The 26,143-nt window shown below is 39.6% G+C and overlaps 2 protein-coding genes across 2 annotated transcripts in view; one reads left to right on the top strand and one right to left on the bottom strand.

Annotated features, from left to right (window-relative positions):
• The window catches only part of PRKAR2A (protein kinase cAMP-dependent type II regulatory subunit alpha), a 71,104-nt gene extending 61,797 nt beyond the window's left edge, over positions 1–9,307 (top strand). Inside the window, exons 7-11 of the mRNA XM_070936809.1 lie at positions 1,705–1,806; positions 2,547–2,621; positions 3,118–3,183; positions 4,120–4,258; positions 5,344–9,307. Coding sequence (XP_070792910.1) covers positions 1,705–1,806; positions 2,547–2,621; positions 3,118–3,183; positions 4,120–4,258; positions 5,344–5,477 — 516 coding nt within the window. The 3' untranslated portion in view covers positions 5,478–9,307. The remainder of the gene's footprint in view (positions 1–1,704; positions 1,807–2,546; positions 2,622–3,117; positions 3,184–4,119; positions 4,259–5,343) is intronic.
• Positions 9,308–10,914: 1,607 nt separating this feature from the next.
• LOC139312209 (monoacylglycerol lipase ABHD6-like) lies at positions 10,915–23,209 on the bottom strand. The gene is made up of 8 exons (XM_070936812.1): positions 23,097–23,209; positions 20,165–20,321; positions 18,602–18,715; positions 16,284–16,416; positions 14,655–14,812; positions 14,012–14,045; positions 12,188–12,288; positions 10,915–11,261 (listed from the first exon to the last, which is right to left on the bottom strand). The coding sequence occupies exons 1-8, from the start codon at positions 23,207–23,209 to the stop codon at positions 11,085–11,087; spliced, it is 987 nt and encodes a 328-aa protein (XP_070792913.1). The 3' UTR covers positions 10,915–11,084.
• Positions 23,210–26,143: the final 2,934 nt, after the last annotated feature.

The following is a 26,143-nucleotide window of genomic DNA, read 5'->3' on the forward strand; positions in this document are numbered from 1 at the left end:
TTTGGTTGAATCGGGAAATATAGGTATTTTTCCTTGATCAAAATGACAAGCATGCAAAGAGAACATTGAAAGTGAGACGGAGGCTTTCAGAATTATGTTTGAAATAGTTACCATTTCAGTGGAGAATCACTTCTCAGAGGATATTTTACTTAAAGATAAGCAGTCAATAAAATAAAAATATTCCAGAGTAGTGAGGACTTCGTCCAAGTCTGGAGCACATTATGGGCAGATTTTCTTATATAGGTATAAACTTGAATAAATGGAATCTTATTTTGGTGCCATAGGAAAATGATTATACAATTTTTCTGATTGCAATGCACAAGTGATACAGTATGTACTTTAGAACAAAAATAATATTGCCATGGCATTTGAAATGTTACAAGTTACACTGGCAGTTGTACACATATAAAACTGATCTTGACGCTTGTGCAGGATCTGAACAATCTCAAATCAACTCGATCATTTGCTGCCATCTAATGGAAACAGTCTTGCAAAAAAAAAAAAAGAACATTGGAGTTACTATGCAGAATCAGCACTGTGTCAGTTCAGATTATTGCTCCTCCTCAAGTTGTCAGAAGATTTTGATGTAAACAGCATTAAATTATTTGGCTCTGCATTTTTTAAAACTGATTTCCTGAAGTGTCCTACAACTGAATAATAACAGAATGGGGAATGCATAATCCCCAGAAATGGCTAGATTCATCACCTGTTTATTGGATTTGCTGGTTTGAAATCCAGCAGTCTCTGGTGGACTACAACCTCCCCTTCTCCAAGTTAATCAATACTGACTATAGTAGTTATTGTCAAGTTTAATATGCACTTAAGTGAGCAAGATTTCCTTGATGGTTTAAGGCAAATGGTCATTGGGGTTTCCAAGAGGTCAAGTGAGGCAAATGACACATGTTGATGTGATTATGCAGATGCCTTGACTTCAAATATTCTAGTGCAAGTGCATAATTGTAGCATTTGCATAATTACATCATTGCATACTTGTCATCCTTTAAATATTGTGTGAGGTACTTTGGTTTATTTTCTGTAGTTAAAAGATCAAATTCTATTCCTCAATCTTTGGGAGAAAATCCAGTTAAAAGATAGGTGTCCTGAGAAACAGCCTGTACTGATAATAGAGAGATCATTAAGTCATATTATTTTCCTGATGTGCAAGTGCTTTTTAAAAATGTTTTTATTCCACCTTTATTATTTCTTATAAATGTCAAGGTGGCAAACATACGTAAAAGTCCTTCTGCTCTACATATACACATCTCAAAGAGAAGGCAAGAAGAGAAAGATTCTTAGTTGCCTATATTTTGAACTTGTTATTTTTGCCAAAGGAAATATTAGAAGATATTGACCAAAAGGTATTGAAGCTTCTGCACCTTTTTTAAATTTTGAATCTTTCAACTTCGTATAAATAGTAAGCATGCATTTAAATTTACAGAAAGATATTATATTTAACTTTGTTCCATGTAAAGGTTATCTCAGCTGCTGTTCACTTGGAGATTTATTGAAAAATAGAATTAGATTAATGTAGACCTTTTTAAAAAATTAGTAGTATTAATACCAGTGGATAATATGCTACTCATTCATACAAAAAAGGCCACTGTTATTGTATATATAGGTATGTTTTCTGTTTGTGTTGATGTTCTAATTTGATTAGCTCAAAAATAACCAAAGAAAATATTTTTTTCATTCTATTTCTTGAAGGATCGTGTAACATTCAGAAGAATTATATTGAAAAATAATGCAAGGAAAAGGAGAACGTATGAATTATTTATTGAATCAGTGCCTCTTCTTAAGTCACTGGAGGTAAAGTACTTTGTGGAAATGAACTGGAAAGCATGTCTAATTAGATTTTCCTCAGCATTGTAAATGTTTAAGAGGAGGTTAGGGATTAAGGAAAACATCTATGACAGCAATTACGGGACTTTATAATCTTGATAGGTTTTTCAGTAAGCTCTTCAGACAGATTTGGCTGGTACTCTATATATATTTTTCTCTGAGTCTGCCAAGAAATATATGACTGAGTCTTGCTATATGGCAGTTGGCTTCTATAATCTAAACTGGTTTCTTTACATTGGGAATTTACATCGTGGTAGCTTATATGGAACATATGGCAATATGAAGTTAGTTGTCAGATAGTCAGGAAAGTTATCATAGAGTACAAGCTAGGCTGTAATCATCCTTCTGCTAATTAATTTAGTAATGAAAGCGAAGAAATGGATTAGCTTCTAGAACTAATGGTGATGGAACCGCCCCCTCTGTTCCTCTTCAGTAGATACACACACACACACTTCTGAAAAGGACCAGAGTAATAATGTGTCCATTTTCTTGGGTTGAGATGTATGCAAAAAGTGAGAGTGACATGGGGATAGATATGAATGGAAAAAAGCAAGTATATGGCATCCACAGAATATAGAAGTTCAGGGTAAAATTATGCATGATTATAAAAGTTAGTATGAAACGTGCAACCTCCATTGCACTGTGGAAATAGATTATGCCAAAGAAAGGGACAGGGCATATTAAATTCATTTTTGTTGTTGTTGCAGCCATCTGAGCGAATGAAGATTGTTGATGTAATAGGAGAAAAGACATATCAAGATGGAGAACGCATCATTGCTCAGGTATATAAGTGCAGTTCTCCCACTTTGCTAAATATATTGGATTTGGAAGATAGTTAAGAATTCAGTGATATGCAGAATTAGAATAGAATTCTTAAAAATGGATTGCAAAGAATGTTTTGTAAAATGTAAAAAATATTTTACAATTTGTACTTTGTACAGAACTGTTAATTTATTATTTGGATTCTAGAATACAGAATATAGTAATTACTTTTCAAAATCAAAAGGATTGCTCAAACAATATTTGGAAAGTATGCCATAATTTTCTAAAGCAGCAGTGACCTTTATATTTGGATCTCCTTTCTCCATTGAAATATTTCAATATTGTCCGAATTTTCATTTATATTTCCACATCTTAGATTAGGTGGCATAGATTCTTTTCTCTGTGCTCCTGTGTGCTTTTCCTAGCTCAATCTCAGAAATTACATTACTTTGTTTGAAATTGATTTTGATCAACACTTCAGAAAATCCAAAGACATCTGTAATCTTGTTGTCACAGGGTGATAAGGCGGAGAGTTTTTTCATTGTAGAATCTGGTGAAGTAAAGATCATGATTAAAAGCAAGGTGAGTTCAGTTATTTCTGGTATGATGGTTAAAATTTAGAATCATTTAATATTTTTAAGTATGTCTCATTGAATTGACAAAGTTAAGGGATCTTTCCTGAAAATAGTCCTTACTGTGTCACATTCCAATTATCTTGGAAGAAAGATGGAGGATGCCCAATGAAGAAACCATAGATCAGTGACCAATTATGGAAGCTTAAGATAGGATTTGGAAACAGAGTTGCAATGAGATGGGAAGTTAATCCTGTTAAGTGGGAATATCAAGTTTATTCTGTAAAGCCCCTTAGTTATGTTTTAAATGCGCTCTTAACATAGCCTGGAAAAGAGTGTGTGTTAATTTAGTAATGAGCTTCATCCTGCATATGTTTTCTTTAATTTATTGTAAATCCATTTATACTTTATATAATCTGGTTTCCTTGAGCTATTTTGGTACTATAATTCCTAGATTTTTCTAGCTAGTTATAGTGAGCGATCACATTTATTATGAATTTTTGGGTAGCGTTCCTAACATATCTAATGGACACTAAGTTAGAAAGATCACTTACATTTTTCATTAATGAAATTGTCTTTGCAAATGAATTTTTGCTGGAAAATGTTTGGCTTAAGAAGTGCTTAAGATGTGTGTGCACTTTTAGGACTCATTTCTTGACTTGGCAAAAGAAATATCCTATGAACAGGTTACCTGTCAAGAAGTCATATTCATTTACTAATGTGGACACACATTCCTGGATAACCTTATTTGTGGAGGGTGTTTCGCAATAAAGGGATCATAACCCCAAAGGATTTAATTCATACAAGCTTTAATATGACCTCTGAAAGATATGGAACTGAGAACAGGACAATCTCAGCTAATCTCAGGATTATGCGGAAGGTGAAATATTTTTCGTAACAGTTTGTCAGCAAATAATCAATTCTGTGTCTTGAATTTCTGTTGTAGACCGTGACGGTAAAAGATGCAAACCAAGAGGTAGAGATTGCTCGATGTCAAAAAGGACAGTATTTTGGAGAGCTTGCACTTGTTACTAACAAACCAAGAGCAGCCTCTGCCTATGCTGTTGGGGTAGTCAAATGTTTAGGTAAGGACTCTATTTTTCTTTGTCATAATTACTATTAGAGTTTGATTCAGTTGGTTCTGCCTTCCATACTGTTCTGTTTGAATCCATCATTTGTTTCAAATGGCTTCTTCACTTGTGATACAAATCGGTCATGGTTCCAGGAATCCCTTGAATGTATACTGTATTTGGTACTTGGTTATTAAAAAATTGGCATGAAACTTTAAGAAATCTTTTCTTCCACTATTAGCACCTTATATTTCAAAGCATATTAGCATTTTATGATCTCTTAATTAATAACGTACTGTGTGGAGTTTCCATTATTACTTAAATTTCTAGGAAGGTTAAAAGGAAGTGAGAAGTTGCAACTTCTCCCTTACTGAACTAAATTTCAAAGTATCCAGTATTGTAATTAAATAGCCCATAATGACAAATTCTATAAGTTTGGACTTTGCAGATCTTGTAATACTATCTACTTCAAAGATAGTGAAGGGAAGCATTTAATATAATATTTCCAAGATTCTTTCCTCTGTCCTTGGGAATTCTTACTTCTGGGACTATTTTGTGATTGCTCTAATTTAAAGGTAAATAACTGAATAACTGAGTCTGTAATAATGGCAAAATCAGGTGTTTAAAAATTCTCTTTGGTCACATTAAGGCATATGCGTTTGCAAAAAAAAAAAAAAGGCCAGTTGTTATTCTTGTCCCATCACTCATAATTCCATTTAATTAAATATCTCCTAGATTTGCATGATTCCCATCCTATGAGCTTCCAAAAATCCTTAAAAATCTGGCTGTTTTCCTAGGCCTTGGGGTGCTGAGCCTCCATAGGTTGTTTTCTTCAGTTTTGCTCTGTTTGTTGTTCTGTTTTGAATATCTACAATAGCTTTCTCAAGTTTTTATTTTTCTTGCTTTTCAATTGTCAGTTGCTCAGAGTCAATTGGAGTTGGGGATCTTAAAATAAAATCATTTATTCATTCTCCAAGGATTTCTTTTCTGCTTTTCTGGGTAATTTATTTCATTGCTTTTTTAAAAAAGAGCTTGGATTGGCAGCTTCCTTGGAACTAATGTAAAAATTTCTGTTCACATTTCTCTGTATTTCTGTGCAGTTATGGATGTGCAAGCATTTGAGCGGTTACTCGGGCCCTGCATGGACATTATGAAGAGGAATATAACACATTATGAAGAGCAGCTGGTGGCTTTGTTTGGTTCAAGCATGGACCTGATCAATCCAGGCAATTAGGCGCAGAGTGCCTTGATGCCTTCTCAGTTCAAGACGTAGAAAAGTCTCCTATTAGTAACAGCGCAGCACCACACAAATGAAAAAAAGGACACTACGGGACAGTGGCTGTTGGTGTCTTCTTGGGCATTTTTTTTTAAAGAAACCTACACAGGTCTCAGCATAGCTGGAGGGTTCAGGGCTCACTCCAGGCCTCCGCTTTGCTGCTGAAATTTTGTTATTAGACCTAGCCTACTGCTGAGTCTCTTAATCCTCTTTTCACATTGCTTGGTTCAGAATGGCATGTTTCTCCCAACAATTCAAGTGCCTGATACTAAAGAAATGGAGCAGCCAATTTGTTGTTCTTGTTAAAAAAAAGAAAGGAAGGAAGGAAGAACAAACTTTGAAATCAGAAATCTGGATGGTTGGTGGCTGTTCCTACACTTGGAAATAGCCCCCTTCTTAACATTACCTTCTTGTTGACAGCTTTTTTTTTCCTCACACGATCAAAATCTGATTTTAATAATGATACATTTGGATTTGAATGTCAAAAAGGATGGAACATTTGTAGGAACAGCAGGTTAACCAGTTCTGAGTCTTTCTTGTTCTTTTCTGGAAATGGGAGTGTGGTTGTTTAAAGCTGAAGGGTTCCAATGGAACCTGGTCGATAAATAATGGACAGTGAAGTAAAATGCTGAATTGTGAGATGTCTTAAGCAGAGTTTCAAGACTCCAGTGAGTTTGAATCATAGGTCATGAGATTCAGGGGCCGCAAAGGTTACGCAGAAGATTTGCTGCTGTTTTCTAAATTGGACTGATTTTTGGCCTGCTGGGAAACAGCAGAAATTTCTTTTAAATTTCTGCTTATGGAGATTCTTGGTACTTCTAGATTTTGCATAGCATTGCCATTGGCAAAATCTGTTTTAATGCTTTTTTTTAAAAGAAAAAAGAAAAAAAGGGTTGGGTTTTTTTGTAATTTAAGAAATATTTATGTACTAATGGGGTCCATTATACTGTAATACTTTACAATATTATATAACTATTGGATATACAGTTTCCAACTACAATACCTATTTGCTAAGTCCTTTTTGAAAATTAACAGCATTTTACTTCAAAAATGATTTTTTAAAAAAGCTATAATAGAAAATAACCTCATCTCTGGAGAATTAACATTGTATTGGAGGCACTTTTTTGAATGCAGATTCATTTAGCTGCATTTCTCTAAGATCTTGCTTGAATCGGCATATAGCTGTCAGTTTATATATAATTATTGAAAAGAAGTAACTCTTAAATTTTACCCAAGTATTAACCATGTAAGAAATTGCCATAAAAATAATCTAAATGTAGCATCAGAAATTATTAGGGAAGAAGCTATTGATCCTGTATGAAATTGCATCAGTTGCCAATTCCATTATCAGTGTTTCTCATCTTATATGTGTTTTAGGAATAAATTTTCATTCATTGTGGATTTTCATCTTATAGAACAAGTCAAAATTTAGTCATTGTGCCATCAAAATTTGATACATAATTCAGCCATTCTGAATTCCCATTGGCAATGCTATAAATCCAATTCATACGTTGCCTTTTAGCCTGGAGCTTGTTACCCCCTTTTTACAATTTCTATTCTGTGTTACTAATTTAAGATTTAAGTGTTTTATATGTTGTTGAATCAGGAGATAGCACTTGAAAATATTTTTTTTTCTTTTTATAATCATTGCCGTTGAAAAAGTTACTGAAGCCCTGGCCATCATATTTTGTTTCCCCCCCCCCCACCCCAATATATAAATTCAAACTTAGCTACAATTTGAACATCTGAGAAAAAATGCTTTATTTATGTAAAGATTTTACACCAAAGATTTTAAATGTATGTTTCTCAATTTGGGCAAATTATTACTTGGCTCTGGATCTCATAAAAGGGATTTGGTGAGAAAAGGTAAGTGGTACAGCCTTTATTCTTGTATAAGTAGCAAGTCATTAAAAAAAAAACTCTTAAGGCTTGGTCAAGTTACAGCTGAACCCAACAAATGTGTTCTAGAACCACCATTTTGGCCACAAAGGCATTTCTTTCCATTTCTTGCCCCAAGTTCTTTTGTGATGTAATCTAACAGGTTATACAATTGGGGTATCTCTCCTACCTAGTTAATCTTCAGGAGCACTTGCTGGGGTTGGGATATTTTGAAGAGAATTCTACATTGGTAAGAAAGGATCCAGGAAAAGTGAACTGAGGATATATTCAAAGCCATTTTCAAATTGAAGTGAATAGGATGAATTAGTACTAATTTATACATGTTCTGCTTTAAATGAAAACCCTATATTATTTTGAAAGCAGACAAATTGAAGGGCTGATTTGCACAATCCTAAACTGGGTTTATCCTTTCAATTGGTGCAAAATCTTTTTATCTATGTATGTTTGTGGCTGACCAACTGGTCATACGAATCACTTCATTATGATAGTAGGTCACTGACATTACTGTGAGTATTGTTTGAGACTTCCAACCTTAGGCCTAGTTGGAATAGATACTTTTATCATCATCTGATTTTAATACAAGTTCAACTTTTGGTTGATTGTCGCATTAAAGAAATTATTTTTTAAAAGAGCCATTGGGATCTGTCAGAGTAGAAATTATTTATAATGTATAACTTAAAATGATTTGTTGTGCAGTATTTGGAATGAAAGCTAGAGCAATCATGTAAACATCTGTTCCTTCCTTTGTGGATTTCCCTTTCATTTTGCAAATCCAGCTGGATTTCAGCAAGAACAGCTATGAATAATTCATTTCCATCCTTGTATCCTTCCTTTATCTTGGCTTCATTAACTTCTCATGTTGCACATCATTTCAAAATGTTGTGTAATATTCTTTCCTAAGGGCAAATCTAGCATTCATTCACATAGGGTAATTAGTGATGTCTAGCTTTAATAAGAGAACTCAGCAGCAAAGTGGCTAACTAGAGTGGTGTCTTCTGAGACTCTTTTTTAACTTATATATCTTTTTTGAGGTTTCTGGGAAGAGTTTATAGTGTCCTATTCTTAAGATATGTCTACTGATGTCACAGCACAAATTTTCACAATGTATTAAAATGAAAAAAAAATATCTAAAACAAGTTGACAAGAAAGTGCAGCTTTGAGGGGGAAAAAAAACCTGACATCCATTTTGTCATCTTTTTTTTTCTTGAAATGTCTTTGTAAAATTAGTTGGACAAAAATACAAGTTTTCTGGTCTTTTCCACTCCAGTTATTTTATTTTTTATTTTTTTGTGAATACTGTGTGTGTAAGGCGAATGTTTTCTGTTTGTTCTAAGCACATGTTTCCTTTGAAGAGGCCTTTTCTGTGGGTTCTCCTTGAGCAGGCTGTAGGGCTATGCTGGACCTTGATCTTCCAGAAAAAAGAAAACGTAGACCCTAAACTAGCAGGAGCATGACACATCTTTACTGAGCCTAGCTAAAGCTTAAAACCATGTGAATTGCTGTGGATGCTTTCCAGCCTGGTCCAAAAGGTGATTTTAATTTTGCATAAAGATGCTACCTCAAGGCTCTTAAGAGCTTTAAATGTGTCTTGCCTGTGAGAAGGACACACATTGATTCTGATAAGCTGTTCTGTTGCATTAAGTAGGAGGGATATTTTCTGTCTTTTTTTGGGGGGGGGGGAAATATTTTAAATCACTTTTACATCTGCCACATGATTGTTTTCAAAGTGTGAGCAGTTTTGCAGAGAGATCTGTTCTTGCACTGTAGTGTTGCCCAAGATGGGAAGAGAGTATCTTCCACATAAGACACTGGTCTCATTCTGATCTGAAGTTTGATTTTACTTTCAACTAATAAAAGCTGACATACCATGTCCATCCTTTCTGACTACAGTTTTGCATGTGTGAGTGTGCTTTCTTTAGTCCAACAAATGCAGTCCTTTACCATTTTTTTCCCAAAAGAGCAGTTAAAATCAAGCTTTGCTAATCAGTTACAAGCAGCAAACACTAAAATGAAAATGCATAGTGCAAGAAGTAGGAATAATTCCAACCCTACCCCTTTCTCAAGAACAGTGTTATTCTGAGATGGAAAAAAAATACTCATTTAAGTGCTTTCCTCATAGACACTTTTATCAACTGAGAAGTTTGCCTTCTATGGGAACTCTGTGTTTGAAGCTTCCTAGAGATGCTCTCCTTCCCTGGAACAATCTATCCCCAAAGATACATACTGTATTTTCAAAAACATGCGCACACACACACAAGCAAGACTCTTCAAGGAGACATTAGGAGGTGGTTGAAGATCTTGCTGCCTGCATCATGTTACATCAGTACCACCTTCTTGTTACATTATTTCATGTTACCCAAGTGACATGTAAAGTGAAATAATAAGCATGACCAAGTCAAGCAACAGTGGTTCTGCCAATATCTGCTCAGCTTGGGCTCTTCACTTTTGTATTGCCATGATATCACAGGAAGCAGGAAATAAAATTTCAGTGAACTGGGAGAAAAAGATAAAAATGAGAATGTTGTCCATCTAACTTAATCCAAAAGAGCCATTTTGGTGTGGTAGTTAAGAGACAAGGTTAGAAACTGGGAGACCGTAAGTTCTAGTCTCATCTTAGGAATGGAGCCAGCTGGGTGACCTTTGGGAATTGAGTCATTTTCAGCCCTAGAAAGAAGGCAAACTACTGAAAATTTTGTGAAGAAAAACTTTAGGAATAATCCAGGCAGTAAACAGGAGTAAAGACAACAATCCACCACTTCCAAGAGAATTAAAGTAGATGCAATTAACAGTGGACGCAGCACTGAGGATCACTGATTTTCAAACCTTAATCTGATATTCTTTCTCGCCATATTAGGGAAGTGGGTTTTTAACTCACATATTTGTACAAAATATTGCCACAAAGTCCTTGCTATATTGCAGGCTCAGCATGCCCCCCAGGGAGGAATTTTTAAAACTATTTTTAATCCTGTAAAAAGTAGAAAGATACAATTGAAATAATTAAATCCAGTGCCCTGCTGGGATAGATTGACAAGGTAGAGATGAAACCCTTTGCTCCCTGCTAATCTAAAATTTCCTTTTCTCAGAGTAGACTTTGGCTGTTGCACGAAGTCAGCCAAGCAGCCTTGTTCTATCTGTCATCATTGGAATCTTTTTGGTATCAGGGTTCCTAAAATAAATAGATTTCAGAGGCAATAGGTTGGAGTGTCTGACATCTGATTTATCTTCCTATTTGGAGCTGTTCCTTTGATATTGGAGAAAATTGAAGAAATTTTGGTTCTGGGTCACTGTGCCAGAAGCCATACAACTTTACAATGCAGAAATCTGAAAAGCTGTTCTGACCATATTTGGAAATATTCTTTGCTCAGGCCTCAATTTCAACAACAGAGGAAAGGCAATTGGTGTGAAGAAGAGGTAAACGTAGCTACATGGAGTAACGCAACAATGCTACACACACACAAGTACAAGTTTCATTAGAAAGTTGGATCAATACTTGACCTGTCTTTCTGGAATGGTGGTGCAAAGCTTTATTTTCTCTAGGTCTTCACCTCCTCTGCTGCCTACTAAGTATCTAGTTGTAGCTCCCATTGTATCAGCCAAAGAAGTTAATATGGGTCTGGAGGTGGAGCAGACCTTGCCGGTCTCCAGCCATCTGGCACTTCCTGAGCCTCAGGCCACTTTCTTTTGCTCGGTTGAGTCACAGACCGATTTGTAGAATTCCAAGAGGAGCCTTGCAGATGTCCTGGGTCTCTCGAGGGTTATGAAGTGTCCACATTTTTCCAGCCAATGCACTTGGGAATTAGGAATGGCAGCCGCCAGAATTTCTGCACCCGAAGAATCAAAAACCTACACAAAACAAAACAAGGAATGTCTTCCCATCACAACTAAAATATGCCACCTTACATTTGCTCTTGGAGCAATGTTCAGTTCACAAGCTTTTAATAGTAATTGATGTTTTACATTGCATCTCCGCTATTCTCAGGTATTCAGGTTTTAATGGCTTGAATTGTATAGCCAGGTTACGTGTGAGTTCTGTTATGATGTAAAGAAGGTTTCTTGGTGCTTTCTGAGCTTGTTTTGTTTTCTTACAGACATTTCATTACCCAAAGATCATCAGTGCTAGCGCTACCATTGTTTTTATTTACTGTTAATAGTTCAACCTTTTGACCACTAAGATTCATCAGGATATTCTCTCTACCATTATTTCATTTGTTTGGATTTGCCTCATTGTTTTTAGGATAAATGAGATTTCATCATCCATCCATCCATTCAATTTCTATTGCTGCTCATCTCAACCAAGTCACTTTAGGTGGCTTCTAAGAAATGTATGAAAATTTTTAATAAAAAGTATAAGAGTGAGGGTATAGAATAGTGGAAGGAAAAAATGTTTCTTACATTTCTCCCAATTCTGGATTTAAAATACAGTAGTGTTGCCTTTCATCCTGTCTGCAGATGCTGCTTAACACCCCAGAATAAGCCTTTGCCATGCCCCCTTTCAAAGGGCCTCCCTCAACCCTCTGTACAAAGTCCTCAGCCTTCCTCCTCTTGAAATGTAGGCAAAACTTTCAAGCTGTTGACTGAACTGCAGGATGTCACCTTCAGAATAACAACTGAGATTTATTTTCAGGTCAAGCATTTCCACCAGGAACAATGAAACTATCAGCAAATGAACAACCATAGCAGTACAATTTCCATTGCAGGATTGGTTCTCTTGCCTGATTCTAAAATTACATAAGTGTGCACAGAACCCCAGATACACATAAATCCCTTACCTTGTCCTCCTTTCCCCAAATGATCTGGGTGGGAGCTTTGATTTTCCTCATGTTGTCATGGAGGCTATACTTCGATTCAGTGCTGGTGAGGTCCAGAAAACCTTTCTCAATAAAAGGAAGCAAAATTGAGGTTGTTTCTTTCCATTCTTAATAAGCAAGGACACTTGTCCTGTGTTTTCCCTGATGTCTGATCTTCAGTATTCTTATTCTTATGAATAATGGGAAATTTATTTATTTAACATATGGCGATGTTACATTAGCCAGAAGACTACAATGCTATGCAGAGTAGTAGTTTGGCTATCTTCTTTACTAGCTCTATTTGGTACACCCTCATGCACTTCTCAAGGTGGACCACAGGAGGGCGAGCTAACTCTGCACCAGAAAGAAAGACCGAGTGCTTTTTCCTGCAGCAGCATCTGAGGCCCTCTCCCTCTACCTAAGTCGCCTCAAACGGGCATCGCAACTGGGGTAGGTTCAGTGCTGGCAGGATTCTAACCATCCACACAATCCATCCTCGTCTCCCCCACCAAAATGATACTTATTTAACTACTCGCATAGAACATGCTTCTGAACTGTTAGGTGGGCAGAAGCTGAGGCAAGTGACAGGAGCTCACCCCACCACGCAGTGCTAGAACTCGAACTGCTGGAGCAAAGCACTGAGCCATCGCACTTCATAATGATGGGATGAGGAAATCCGATAAGGAACATTCATTGAGCTCCAGGAGTTAACTCTTTGCTCTCTCATTTGCCTGATGGTAGTCCTGCAGCTTCTCCAATTTGCTTCTCTCTAAATGTAGCTGGGCAACAACCTCTGGACTCTTCATCCAATGGGAGTTGAGTTGACTGGGAATTATGGGGGTTATATTCCTAATACCCTTGGAGGGCTTGTAAAACTGCCTCATTGTGATGATCCTGAAATGTGTGGCCAAGGGCATTCATTGGCCCAAAATTTTAACCTTAGACTGCCTACTGTTGACCTCACCCCATTCCTAAGAGGTCTGTAAGGGGCGTGCATAAGAGCACCAGCGTGCCTACCATCCCTGTCCTAATGTTCCCTTTAATTGTATTCATTTTATGTATTCAATTCATGCTTATACTTATATATATTATCTAATACATACTCAATAAATAAACAAACAAACAAATAAATAAATGTTAGTGCCTCTTCCATTGTAAACTGCCTTCTTTCCTGTGATATGATCCAGAACAGAGCTAATGTTAAACAGTGGAAAGAATTTCAGAAGCCTTGCTTAACCTGTTTTCTCTGCTTCGTTAAAGAAATGTATAGTAAAATAGACCCACATTTTGCTAATATATCAGTCCTTTTCAGGATTATTTTCTCATTGTAGAAAACAAATGTTCATATCTGAAACAAACCCAGTGAAAATGTCTTGAATGAAGGGCTGGTTTTGGCTGCAGCTCCCTGGATGGATTCTCTTGATATTAAATGTATGTTGGCCCTTCTAAAATAGGTCTCCAATCCCTGGGCCGTGGACCACTACTGGGCTATGAGCCATTTCAAACCGGGCTGCAAAAGTGGCAGGAAAGCGTACTGCATGCGCACACATCTCCACTTGCATGAGCAGTGGGCAAGTGTATGTGTGGATGCTCCATTTGCACAAGCGGCATGTGCACGATCCCAGCACTCGCACAAATAAAGCTGCACGTATTTGCCGGCCACTCATGGGGAACCATCCCCTCTCCCTTCCCCCCACTGGTCTGCAAAGCCGGAAAAGTTGGAGTACTCCATTCTAAAATATGGATGAGTAGCCAAGTCTGGTCCATGCTGTGTCTTGTACCTACACAATGTAAAAAACATCTTACTTGGTTTCCGATCCTCAAGGTATCCCTTTAGGAGCTAAAGGTGAAAGGAGAAAAGTATAAATCAGCAGTTAAGGCAGTGTTAAAATTTACAGTGCCATCTTTTCCAACATTTTCTCTATTTGATTCATAGATTAGGTGCATAACTGCAGGAGGATACTAGTAATCCTCGACTTATGACAGCTCAAAATTTCTGTGGCTAACAAGATATTTGTTAAGTGAGTTTTGCCCCATTTTAGAAGCTCTCTTGCCACAGCTGTTAAGTGAATCACTGCAATTGTTAAGTTAGTAACATGGTTGTTAAGTGAATCTGGATTCCCCATTGACTTTGCTTGTCAGAAGGTCGCAAAAGGGGGCCTTTCTTGAAAAAGAGCAGAGTAAATGGAGGGAGGGAGGGAGGGAGGGAGGGAGGAAGGAAGGAAGGAAGGAAGGAAGGAAGGAAGGAAGGAAGGAAGGAAGGAAGGAAGGAGCCATGCATCTCTTTTGTTATTCTAGTATTTGGGAAATACAATGCTGGTCTCCCTTCCATCTTACATTTCAATCTTGTGCACTTCCTGACCATTTGTAAAAGAACTTGAGGAGAAATGGGAGATGGTATTACAAGGGACACAGAGAGCAGCAATCTAGGAAAAGGTCAGTTCTTCACCTGCATCTTTAAAAAGCTGGGTTGGTATAGGCAAATTTTCATGAAGTTTTCTATTCGCTCCTTAGTAAGCGAAACAAGAGCAGGCTCAGCAGGATCCTTTGATAAAACTAGCTTTTTTAACCACAGAAAGAGTTCGGTTTGTTTTGGAATCTTCAGACCTAAAAATAGGGTGAGAATATGGAATATATTTTTAAAAATTACTACCACTCTAGAACAAAACAAGCAAGAATCTTAAAAATATAGAAATAATACTAAAAATGTGTTAAAGTGAAATAATTTCACTTATCAATATCCTCAGCTGGTAAATAGCAATAGCACTTAGACTTATATACCGCTTCACATAAATATTCAATAGCAATAGCACTTAGACTTATATACCACTTCACATAAATATTCAATAGCAATAGCACTTAGACTTATATACTGCTTCACATAAATATTCAATAGCAATAGCACTTAGACTTATATACTGCTTTACAGCAAGGATCCTCAGTCTCTGAGCCATGGCCTAGTACTGAGCCGCCCAAAGTGGGTGAGCACAAGCATTCATGCACATCCCCCTTGTGTGAGCTGTGGGCACGTATGCCCGCCGCTTGCACAAATAGAGCTGTGCGTACACACGCCCTTGCCGACTACTCGCATGAAACCATCCCCTCCCCCACCTTCTGCAACGGTCCACAATCCAGAAAGGTTGGGGAACTCTGGTTTACAGCCCTTTCTAAGCAGTTTGCAGAGTCAGCATATTGCCCCCAACAATCTCATTTTACCGACCTCGGAAGGATGGAAGACTGAGTCAACCTTGAGCCAGTCAGGATTGAACTCTTGGCAGTCAGCAGAATTAGCAATAGCCCTTATATACCACTTCACAGTGCTTTCCAGCCCTTTCTAAGCAGTTTACAGAGTCAGCATACTGCCCCCAACCATCTGGGTCCTCATTTTACCGACCTCGGAAGGATGGAAAGCTGAGTCAACCTTGAACTTGGTGAGATTCGAACTGGCAAATTGCAAGCAGCTGGCAGTCAGCAGAAATAGCCTGCAGTACTGCATTCTAACCACTGCGCCACCACGGCTCTAGTACTGCATTCTAACCACCATGGCTCTGGTGAAAGAGGAATGACTAAAAAATGAATGATTAAAAGATTGGAGGAGAGCCAGCTGGATGTAGTGGCTGAAGGTCCGAGGCTAGAAACCAGGAGAATGTGAGTTCTACTCCCTACTTACAGTAGGCGCAAAGCCAACTGGGTAGCCTTGAGCCAGTCCCTCTCTCCGAGCCCCAAGAAGAACACAAGAGCAATCACTTTTGAAATCTCACCAAGAAAACTGCAAGACCTGGCTGTGGCTAGGGGCCACGACTGACTTGAAGGCACAAAAGTAAAAGAAAAAATTGGTGAGGAAAAAAAGATGGCAGCGCACACGGCCCCGCTGCGAACCGGTAGTAAAGGTAAGTAGAACCCACCCCTGATCTGGAGGTGAACTCTAGAAGTAGCTATGCAGAAATGCACGAAGAAGTTTCTGATCAGAGAAGGCATCTCCAAAGAGCCCATCCATTTCTCGTTTTATAATTTAGAATTTGGGCCAAGCATTCTGTCTTTTTCCTTCACACTTCACTTACTTGATGTAAATACTTACCAGCTGGGCAGAGGAGGGCTAAAGAGGAGACGTGGGCTGGATAGAGAGCGGCATAAACCCCAGCAACCATGCCTCCCATGGACATGCCAACCAGGTGGAAAGGCTTGTGGTTCAGGCCAGCAGACTGGACAAACTGAAACAAACATCGGGAAAAAAGAGATTGTGGTTGTTCTTTCATGAGATGCTCACCCACCCTAATCCCTTTTTTCTGGAACTAATTACACAATATAACGAGCACTAAATTAGTTACACAGGATGAGTTCATACTGCCAGGTAGGGTAAAACATTGCTCGGGATACAGTGATCCATGCAGATCACTGTTTATATGGCTGATACAGCAGCATCTAACATGACAAGTAAGAATGTCATCAAGCAGTAAGAACAAGATTGATTAAAGAAGGAATTGTGGTAATAAAGTGCATTTTGTAAATACATTTGGTTAGACGGTGTAAGCCTATAGAACAATGTTGATGTTTCCAAAATATGGAACATGTATCTCACAGGGATAATGATGAAACAAAAGTAATAATGGCGAAGTTGAGAACATCTGCTACAGCTCTTTATTAAGGTGCTCACCATATAAGATGAATACTGAATACTTGAAAGCTTTCCCTCTACAGGAGAGTGCACAAGACTGACCGATTCTTGGACGTGACCAGGGGTGAAATGCTCCCGATTCGGACCGGATCGCCTGATCCGGTAGCAATGGAGGCGGGTGATTCGGAGAACTGGTAGCAAAAATCCCTGCCTCCCCCATGCCCAGCTGAGCAGCACAAATCATCAGAGGCTTTTTTTTATTATTTTTAAAAGCATTTTTTCTACAATCTCTTCGGCTGAAAAAATGCTTTTAAAAGTAAAAAAAAAAAAGCCTCTGATGATCGCGTGGCTCAGCTGGGATCATCAAAGGCTTTTAAAAGAAAAAAACCCTTTTTTTCTTTTAAATGCCTCTGACGATCCAAGCTGAGTTGCCTGATCGTTAGACGCATTTAAAAGAAAAAAAGTCTCTGCTGATCAGGCAACTCAGCTGGGATCGTCAGAGCCTTTTGAAAGCATTTTTTTACAACCTCTTCGCTGAAGAGGTTGTAGGAAAAAATGGTTTTAAAAGTAAAAAAAAAAAAAATTGGCCATGCCCACCCAGTCACATTACCCCCCCCAAGCCACGCCCACAGAACCGGTAGTAACAAATTTTAGATTTCACCACTGGACGTGACAGTTGATGTCCCATTTGCAATCCCAGTCCAAAACATGGCAATAGCACTTAGACTTATATACCACTTCACAGTGCTTTACAGCCCTCTCTAAGCAATTTACAGAGTCAGCATATTGCCCCCCAACACCCTGGTTCCTTATTTTACCAACCTCAGATGGATGGAAGGCTGAGTCAACCGTGAGCCTGGTGGGATTCAAACTGCCAAACTGCAGGCAGCTGGCAATCAGCAGAAGTCACCTGCAGTACTGCACTCTAACCATTGTACCACCGTGGCTCAAATATGACAATATTGCACAAATCAAGTGTTGGGGAAATTTTTAATCACAATGGGCCTGAGCATATTTTTCTAGGATTGTCATAACAATCACATAACATCAGACTGAAGTAATCCTAAGTAAACTCCAAGTAACTAGGATTCATTGAGATTAGTAAGGGGATAAGGAGCACACAATTGCGATGTCTTCCATGTTGGACTTAGCTGTGGAGATTTGGGTTCACTTCTTTAACTCTCTAAAGTTCATTAAGTACCCATGGGCAAATCATAGCTACAGCCTATTTTTCCTTGAACTGTTTTGAGGTTAAAGCTGGATAATCTATATCCAAGAAGAAATTATTGAATAGGAATGAAAAGAATACTATTTAAGTATCATACAATACACAGCTACTTCACACATCTGTGAGACTTTGGAAGGGATTGATGATAAAGCATTGGGTTTCCTTTATGTGCACTTTTAACGAAAATATTCTTGCTAGATGGCAACATCTAACCAACCTTGTTTCATCTTGGAAAGCTAAGCAAGGTTCAGTCTAACTAACATTAGGAATGCCTGATCCAGAGTGAAAAAGTAAAAACAAAAAGATGGAAGTCAGGGGCAAAATTCTGTTTGTCTCCAAGAAATTAAATGGACAAACCCATGAAGTCATGCTGGACTCAAAGGAGATTCTACATTTTTAATACAAAGAATAGATGCTTTTTATATTTTTCATTGCACAGTAAGTCTCACCTTGGTTTATATCCAATGTCTCATCCCTCCTCAGTTTCCCCCTTTGCTGCCACTCACCAATTCAAAGAACAATGTATCACATCACAGTTCAAGAGATACCCTACCTGGTGTATCCTTTTAGCTTGAGCAACTGCCGTGTGACTTTCTGCGAGCAAGCGAGTGGTTCCCCCGTGACCTGGCAGATCAAGGCAGATCAAGTGGAGGTCCTTAGGAAAGACCTATTGGGGGAAATGGTTCTGCATGTGAAGCCTAGAAATCAAAGCAAGAATAGCTGGTTCTCCACACTGCCCAAAGCAGGACTAGAGAAGAAATGCTATTCTTGGTCCCAGACCAGATCCAGTTCTCTTCTCCAATCCACCATTCCCACCCTACCCCATCTTTTCCTTTTCTTCCACTCCTCTCATCAACTGAAGCATTTTGGAAAGCAGTGAGCATGCTTAAACTTCACTGATATATTTGGGAAGATAGGTTTCACTCCCTTGCTAGCTGCTCCACCAGTGACATGCTATTATTATTATTATTATTATTATTATTATTATTATTATTATTATTATTAGTTAATCTTTAGTGAGATTCACAGCCTTTGAGGCTGGTTAATAGCTCAGCAGCTCGAGTCCTAACCAAGGATCTAGGAACTGTTAAGGTATCATTGGAGGATGTAAGCTGTTCCGAGTAAGGTGGTTTTTTGTAGAGTCAAAATGTTCAAGTCCGGCAAATTTAGGATTTCTAAATAGCGGGGTAGCCCTTTGGGTATTGCTCCGAGGGCTCCAATTACAATCGGGACAACACACGATTTCTTTTTCCACAGTCGCTCAACTTCAATTTGTAAGTCCCGGTACTTTGTGATTTTTTCTTGCTGCTTATCTTCAATTCGTGCAATTATTATTATTATTATTATTATTATTATTATTATTATTATTATTATTATTATTAGTTTGATTTATATGCCGCCCTTCTCCGGAGACTCAGGGCAGCTTACAATGCTTTTAAGCAATAGCCTTCATACTTTTGTATATACCTGCTTAGTAGGGCTTTTGGCCCCCCCTAAGCGGTGTTCTATTTTATACAGTCAGCTTATTGCCCCCACAAACCGGGTCCTCATTTTACCTACCTCGGAAGGATGGAAGGCTGAGTCAACCTTGAGCCTGGTGAGAATTGAACTCGCAGTAATTGCAGGCAGCTGGCAGCTAAATACTACTTTAGTCCACTGCACCACCAGGCTCCTTCTATTGATAGCCCAAAGCTCATAAGAGCAACAATTTGCACAGGATCTTGAGTTTCCCAGCCTGCTTTATCATAGTGACAGATGGCTGGTTCTCAGCTACACCCAAGAAGATACAGAAGCAGAAGAATTGGGTAGAGCTTTAGATATGGACATCAGCCATTCTAGCCAGGGATTCTAGAGATGGTTCTCCTACTTGGAGGAAGTGGGACAGGCTGTACTTCAGAGACACCCACAGCTTTATCTTTGGTCTTTCACCCATCCCACTCTGCCCAATGGCAAGGAGGCTTGGGGGCTGTAGGCAGATGGGATACAGGGAATGGTATGGGCACATTTCCTTTAAAAGAAAGAAGGCTCCAGCAAGCACACAGGAGGTTCCTTCTATGACTTCTAGCACCCAAGGCCAGACTAGCACCATCCAAATTAGAATAAAAGGAAGACCTACTCCAATGGTATTTAACCACATGTCTTTGTTGAGTGAGAATCCATGAAGCATCAGCACAGATGGTTGGGATCCAGGCTTCCCTCGCGTGAAGTATCTGAACCGGTAGCCCTCACTGTCGAGATACTTCACCTTCACACCCATACTCAGACGCTTAGTCCTGAAAGAATGGAGAACAGTATAGGACAGGGGTCAGCAACCTGAGGCTCTGGAGCCGCATGTGGCTCTTTCACCCCTCTGCTGCGGCTCCCTGTCACTCAAAATATGCGTCACAACCGCCAATGTGCGACATCCACCGGCACGCGATTTATTGCACTTTTCAACCCCCGGTAGGCCAACCATAGATAAATCCAAGAAAAGAAAAGTTTCAGAAGAAAAAAGAACATTTAATTCAACTACATATGCTAGTTTTGTGGCCGCTCAAGAAATAGTCAGGCACAGACAGGGTTGTGTGGCTCCTGGTGTTTTCTTTTTTGTGGGAAACGGGTCCAAATGGCTCTTTGAGTGTTTATTGTTGCAGACCCCTGGTATAGGAGGCTGATGGGGATTTTGTGGAAGAGGCTATGAAAGCTGTTGTAGCTGTTGTCAGCTAGTTGCTTCTAGAATGGTGTGAGGTTGTGGAAAGGGAATATGGAGAGGGGGCAGTGACAAGACACACAAGGTAACCCTAAACATCAATGCAATGTGTTACCTGCTTAAGCCTGTTAGATGAGCAAGGTAGATCAGGGAATGATTATAGGAGAGAGTCGAACCTTTGTGTCTTTCCTTCCAGCTGAGGTGAAGTGCTCTCCACCCACCCTTGAATCCGCTAAAATATTTTTTTTTTATTTTTGTGACCCTTATAACCTTTTATTGGGGTGGAGTCAAGGTAATTGAATGGAACTGAGAATTTACTGACTGGATGCTCTTCCTGACACCTATGTGGAGTTCGCAGCAGATATTTTCTCTTTGTGCCCTGATAGAGAAACATCTTCTTAGGATTGAAATCTCAACCTCCTGAGTGTGAGGAGAGCACCTTTACCTCTAAGCCACCGCATCGCTCAATCAGCTAAAAGTAATACTAGCATGAATATTGGCGATTTCTGTTGCCAACCATTATTGTGTCTCTATTGCCTTTGCTCCAAGTCACAGCCAGTTCCCTCACTTTCCTTCAAAGTAATGGGTGATGTAACCTAACACATTTTACACATCTTTGAAGCTGCCTTTGGACAGTTTTCAAATAAGGAGAATATTCCCTTATAGCCAACAATGACCAAAGACCATCTCATCCATGAGCTGGGATTGAAGTGAAGACATTAGAGCCGTGATGGCGAACCTATGGCACACATGCCAGAAGTGGCACACAGAGCCCTCTCTGTGGGCATGTGCGCCTTCACCAGCTGATTTTTTGGTTTCTGGCGTGCACATGCGCGCCAGCCAGCTGGTCTTTGCGAGTACCATAGAGCCGGAAAATGAAAAACCAGGCCATTTTTCGGGCCATTTTTGGGCCATTTTTCTTTATGTGTGCTAGAGTGGTGAACTAGTCTTCATGGGTGGCAGAGTGCTGAAAAATGGCCCCCAAATGGCCCAAAAACAGCCCGAAAATGGCTCGAAAAATGCCCCCAAAATGGCCTGAAAATGGCCCCAAAAACAACCAAAACCAACCCAAAAACAGGCATGCGCCCACTGGCCAGCTGGTCTTCAGGTTTCTGATGCCCTGGCATGCGCATGCACGCACATGCATGTGCATTTCGGTTTAGGCACTCGGTGCGGAAAAGATTCTCCATCATTGCAGTAGAGAAACATAGTAAAAAAAAAAAAAAGAGGGAGGGAGGGAGAGAACACAAGTTGGCAAAGATGTTTGTGCCAGTGAGGAGAAGACTCTGAAAGTAGGTACCATTCCCACATGGCAAAATTCTAAGATTATTTACTAAAAGTTTCATAGTCCCGGGTTATAAAGTGTAAGGAAGCTGATCTTGATAGAAAGATCCAAGACAATTACCTAGGCAAAACATTTCTTAAGGCCTGAGAAACAAGATAACATTCAGAAGTAGTTCCTTGATTCATAGGGAGGTATGGTACAATCAGGCTCATATGAATCTATTATTATAGGCATTCTCAATAAAAGGAGTTATAGACTTCCAGAACAGTTGATGTCTTGATGCTGACTACCTAACGGGACTGACACATTCTCTGTGCCTGGAAATGTTGGGAGCTGTGGCTATTCAAGATCAGACTTCCTAGTACTCACATTTCCTTTAAAAAATATTTGGCTGCTGGTACATAGTTCAAAGGACCTTTCTTCACATGAGCCCAATAACAGCATAAAGGTACCCTGGAACTCCCAAAGTTTCATCATGATATTGACTTGATCTTGTCTTCAGTCCATAGGGATTTTTTTTCCTTCCTTCCTTCCTTCCTTCCTTCCTTCCTTCCTTCCTTCCTTCCTTCCTTCCTTCCTTCCTTCCTTCCTTTCTCCCCCCTGCCTCCCTTCCCCCTAATTGGGGGATTTCCTGGCATTGCTTCCCCTTCCATCCAGTATTTGCAACTGGTGGGAAAAACCATTCCCAGTTGCTCTCCTTAGAAGCAGGTAGGCTAGGGTGAGTGTGAATGGATAGTTGGGATGGAGACCTAGCCTCCTTTCAAATGGCTCATGTGACAGATGACAGGTGTAGAGATGCTTTAGACCAGACTATTTCCGAAGGTAGAATCTGCTTCTGGAAGATTGGTAGACCCATGTCCAAAAAATAGCCCAATTGACAGGTGAAGGAGGGGGTGTCCTTTTAAAACAGTTCCGTACCACTTCATCCCACCTTGTCATTTATATCACCAACGAGTCATCTGAGCTATTTTTGGACAAGACTTCAGAAAATGGGCACTATAGATCAGTACACAATACGTGAACTGTGATCTAACTGACCAAGTATGTCGTGTATTTTATAAGAAATAGACTTACCAGATCATGAACCTGAATATCAGTGAAGGTAGCTGATTGTACTTTGAGATAAAGAAGTTAATTAAGATGTCTAAAGCACCATGTGTGATCATTTTGACCATGTTGCAATCCATGCCTGTAAATTAAAGTGCTTCTTTATTGCTCTTGTTGCCTAAAGAAACGAGACATAAATATACATGGCTTCAAGATTTTAGATTCTGTTAACCAACGACTCCGATGATAAGAGCAAGGATTTAATTATACTGTCTAGTTAATTATACCCTAGTTAGTGGGATGGCCAGTAACATTGACAACCTCACTATAAGGTTTGCACATTCATGAAGGATTAAGCTATTTATTATTAGTAATGTATACATGATCATATAAGAAGGAATTTTATGGATTTGAAGTACTAGGGCCCCTTTTAATGACAGAAATGACTTCCCTGTAGAGTGAACAAATAACCTGTGAAATTTGCATCCACAAAATAAACAATCAGGATAGTTTTCAAAAGAAATCAGATATACTTATAGGGGGTAAGACTTTTAAAAGTTTTCGGGCTATAGAAGCTACGGATTACCTAAAATCCTAGGGCATTATAGCTCTTGATAAGCCTTTTTGGAAACAAGACCAATGTCTGGTCACCTCAAACAGAATGCTGAACTAGATATGTCTTTAGATCAGGGGTGTCAAACTCAATTTCATTGAGGGCTGCATCAGGGTTGTGTTTGATCTCAGGGGGCTGGGGTAGGCATGGCCAGAGTGGGCATGGCCAGCTCCATGTCACTCGTGTTGGGGCCACCTGTGGTGGCCCGAGCGCTCTTCCAGCTAAAACAGGCTCCCGAGCTCCATTTTCACCTGTGATGGCCTTCTGCAACCCTCTGCCAATGAAAACGGAGGCCCTCCTGAGCTCCATTTTCACTGGCAAAGGCACTGTGGGTCAATCTTTCACTGTTTCCAGGATGCCCCCACGGGCCAGATCTAAGCACCCTGTGGGCCGTATCCAGGCCTTGAGTTTGACACCCCTGCTTTAGATAGATCCCACCAGGTTCTTCTTATGCTCTTATGACCAGAAAGTATGTCATCCCCAAGTGACCTGGACATGAAATGAATTCTGTTAATTTTGGAAATATGAAAGGAGGCAGGTGACAATATTTTGAAGTGAGGTTTACAGTCACTGTGTGCTCTTCTTCAAGCTTTTTTAAATTGGAAAGAACACATAAACACACACGAACACATATGAAAATGTAAAAATGATGGATTAATTTATTCAGCCACCATATACAATCCTGAAACAGCTTTCAACAACGTAAAATTGCATTCATGACTCAGAGGAGCTACACGCCACACCTGTGAGTTCCTTAGCAATCTAGATCATCCTCCGGATGAGCAGGATGAGTCAGGATGAAGGAGTTTATCTCAATGACTATTTACCACTTTGTTTATATTGGTCATTCTGAATAAATGCCCATGGAAGTGATCAGATACAAATCAAATTTCCAGACTGAAATTCTGGAAAATCTATTTCCAAACAGAAATTCTCTATAAAGTAAAGATTACAGGCTGCAATCAAATTGTTCTTGGGATAAGAAATAAGATTCCCTCTTCCAGGCTGGTGTACTTCTAATGGAGGAGGAGGAGGAGGAGGAAGAGGATCGGTGGTGGCACAGTGGTTAGAATGCAGTATTGCAGGCTAATTCTGCTGACTTCCAGGGGTTTGATCCTCATCAGCTCATGGTGGACTCAGCCTTCCATCCTTCCAAGGTCAGTAAAATGAGGACCAGATTGTTGGGGGCAATATGCTGACTCTGTAAACTGCTTAGGGATGGCTGTAAGAGCACTATGAAGCGATATATAAATCTAAATGCTATTGCTAAGTGCTAAGGCAGGGGTGTCAAACTCAAGGCCCGTGGACCCCTAGGATGCTTAAGGGCCGCCCTGGAAACAGCAAAGTACTGGCCCGCCGTGCCTCTGCCAGTGAAAACGCAGCTCGGGAGGGCCGCACACGCCTCCCCGAGCTCCGTTTTCTCTGGCAGAGGGCTAGCAAAACAAACTAAAAACAAAAAAACAAAACAAAAGGAGCAATGTTTCCCCTTTTGCATTTGAGCATGCAAGAAGGGACAGGAAAGGAGAAAAGGAAAGAGGAGAGACAAAGAAAAAGAAGAAAAGATGGGAAGAGAGCAAGAAAGGAAAAATAAGGAAAGAGGGGAAGGAAGAAGAAAGGAGAATGAAGAGGGAAGGAAAAAGAAGAAAAGGAAGGAAGGAAGGAAAGAAGGAAGGAAGGAAGGAAGGAAGGAAGGAAGGAAGGAAGGAAGGAAGGAAGGAAGGAAGGAGATTATAATGAGAATGAGGAAGGGTCTGAGGGAAGTCCTGCCTTAGCACTTGGCCACCACAGGTGCCCCCGACATGAATGACATCGAGGTGGCCATGTCCACCCTGGCCCTCGAGGTCAAACACAACCCTTATGTAGCCCTCAATGAAATCAAGTTTGACACCCCTGTGCTACGGAGAAGGAGTTTTGCAACTGTGGAATTGACCAGGAGAAGCTTTGCAACCAAGACTTTCTCAGATCCTCAGTTCTGTCCCTCACCTCCACCTATATCTCTGAGTCTGGGGAGGTTAGCAGACGACTTTATGTACTGGCCTCCAATAATTCACTCTACCATTTGTAACTGGGAGGCTATTTTTTAAAAAATAGCATTTAAAGGTGAGGAATAGAAGCAAGCCTTTCTCTCCCTTCCTTCCATCCTGCCCTGTATTTCTTGCAACCTCTGAAAATCAGATGACTCCAAAGACAGCATCTGTTTGCTCACTACCATTTTCTGTTCAAAGTGTTTTCTCTCCAGGGTCAGGTTTATGGAAGTTAAGGGAAAACCACACTAGTTCTCTGTGCATAATAGTATAGTTTGGTTTGTGTCTGTTTTATTACCAATGCAGATGCACATTTTACCTTCTAGCAATTTTAAGGGTTAGGGTGCATGTTAGGCAGTTGTATTAACCACTGAGCCATACGTTTTCCTTCCTTCATCAACTTGAGCCAGGGGAGAGATTAAATGTTTTTCTATCGA

This window comes from Pituophis catenifer, unplaced genomic scaffold (assembly GCF_029215685.1).
Source record: "Pituophis catenifer annectens isolate HBS135680 unplaced genomic scaffold, rPitCat1.0.hap2 SCAF_2, whole genome shotgun sequence".
NCBI classification, from domain to species: domain Eukaryota; kingdom Metazoa; phylum Chordata; class Lepidosauria; order Squamata; family Colubridae; genus Pituophis; species Pituophis catenifer.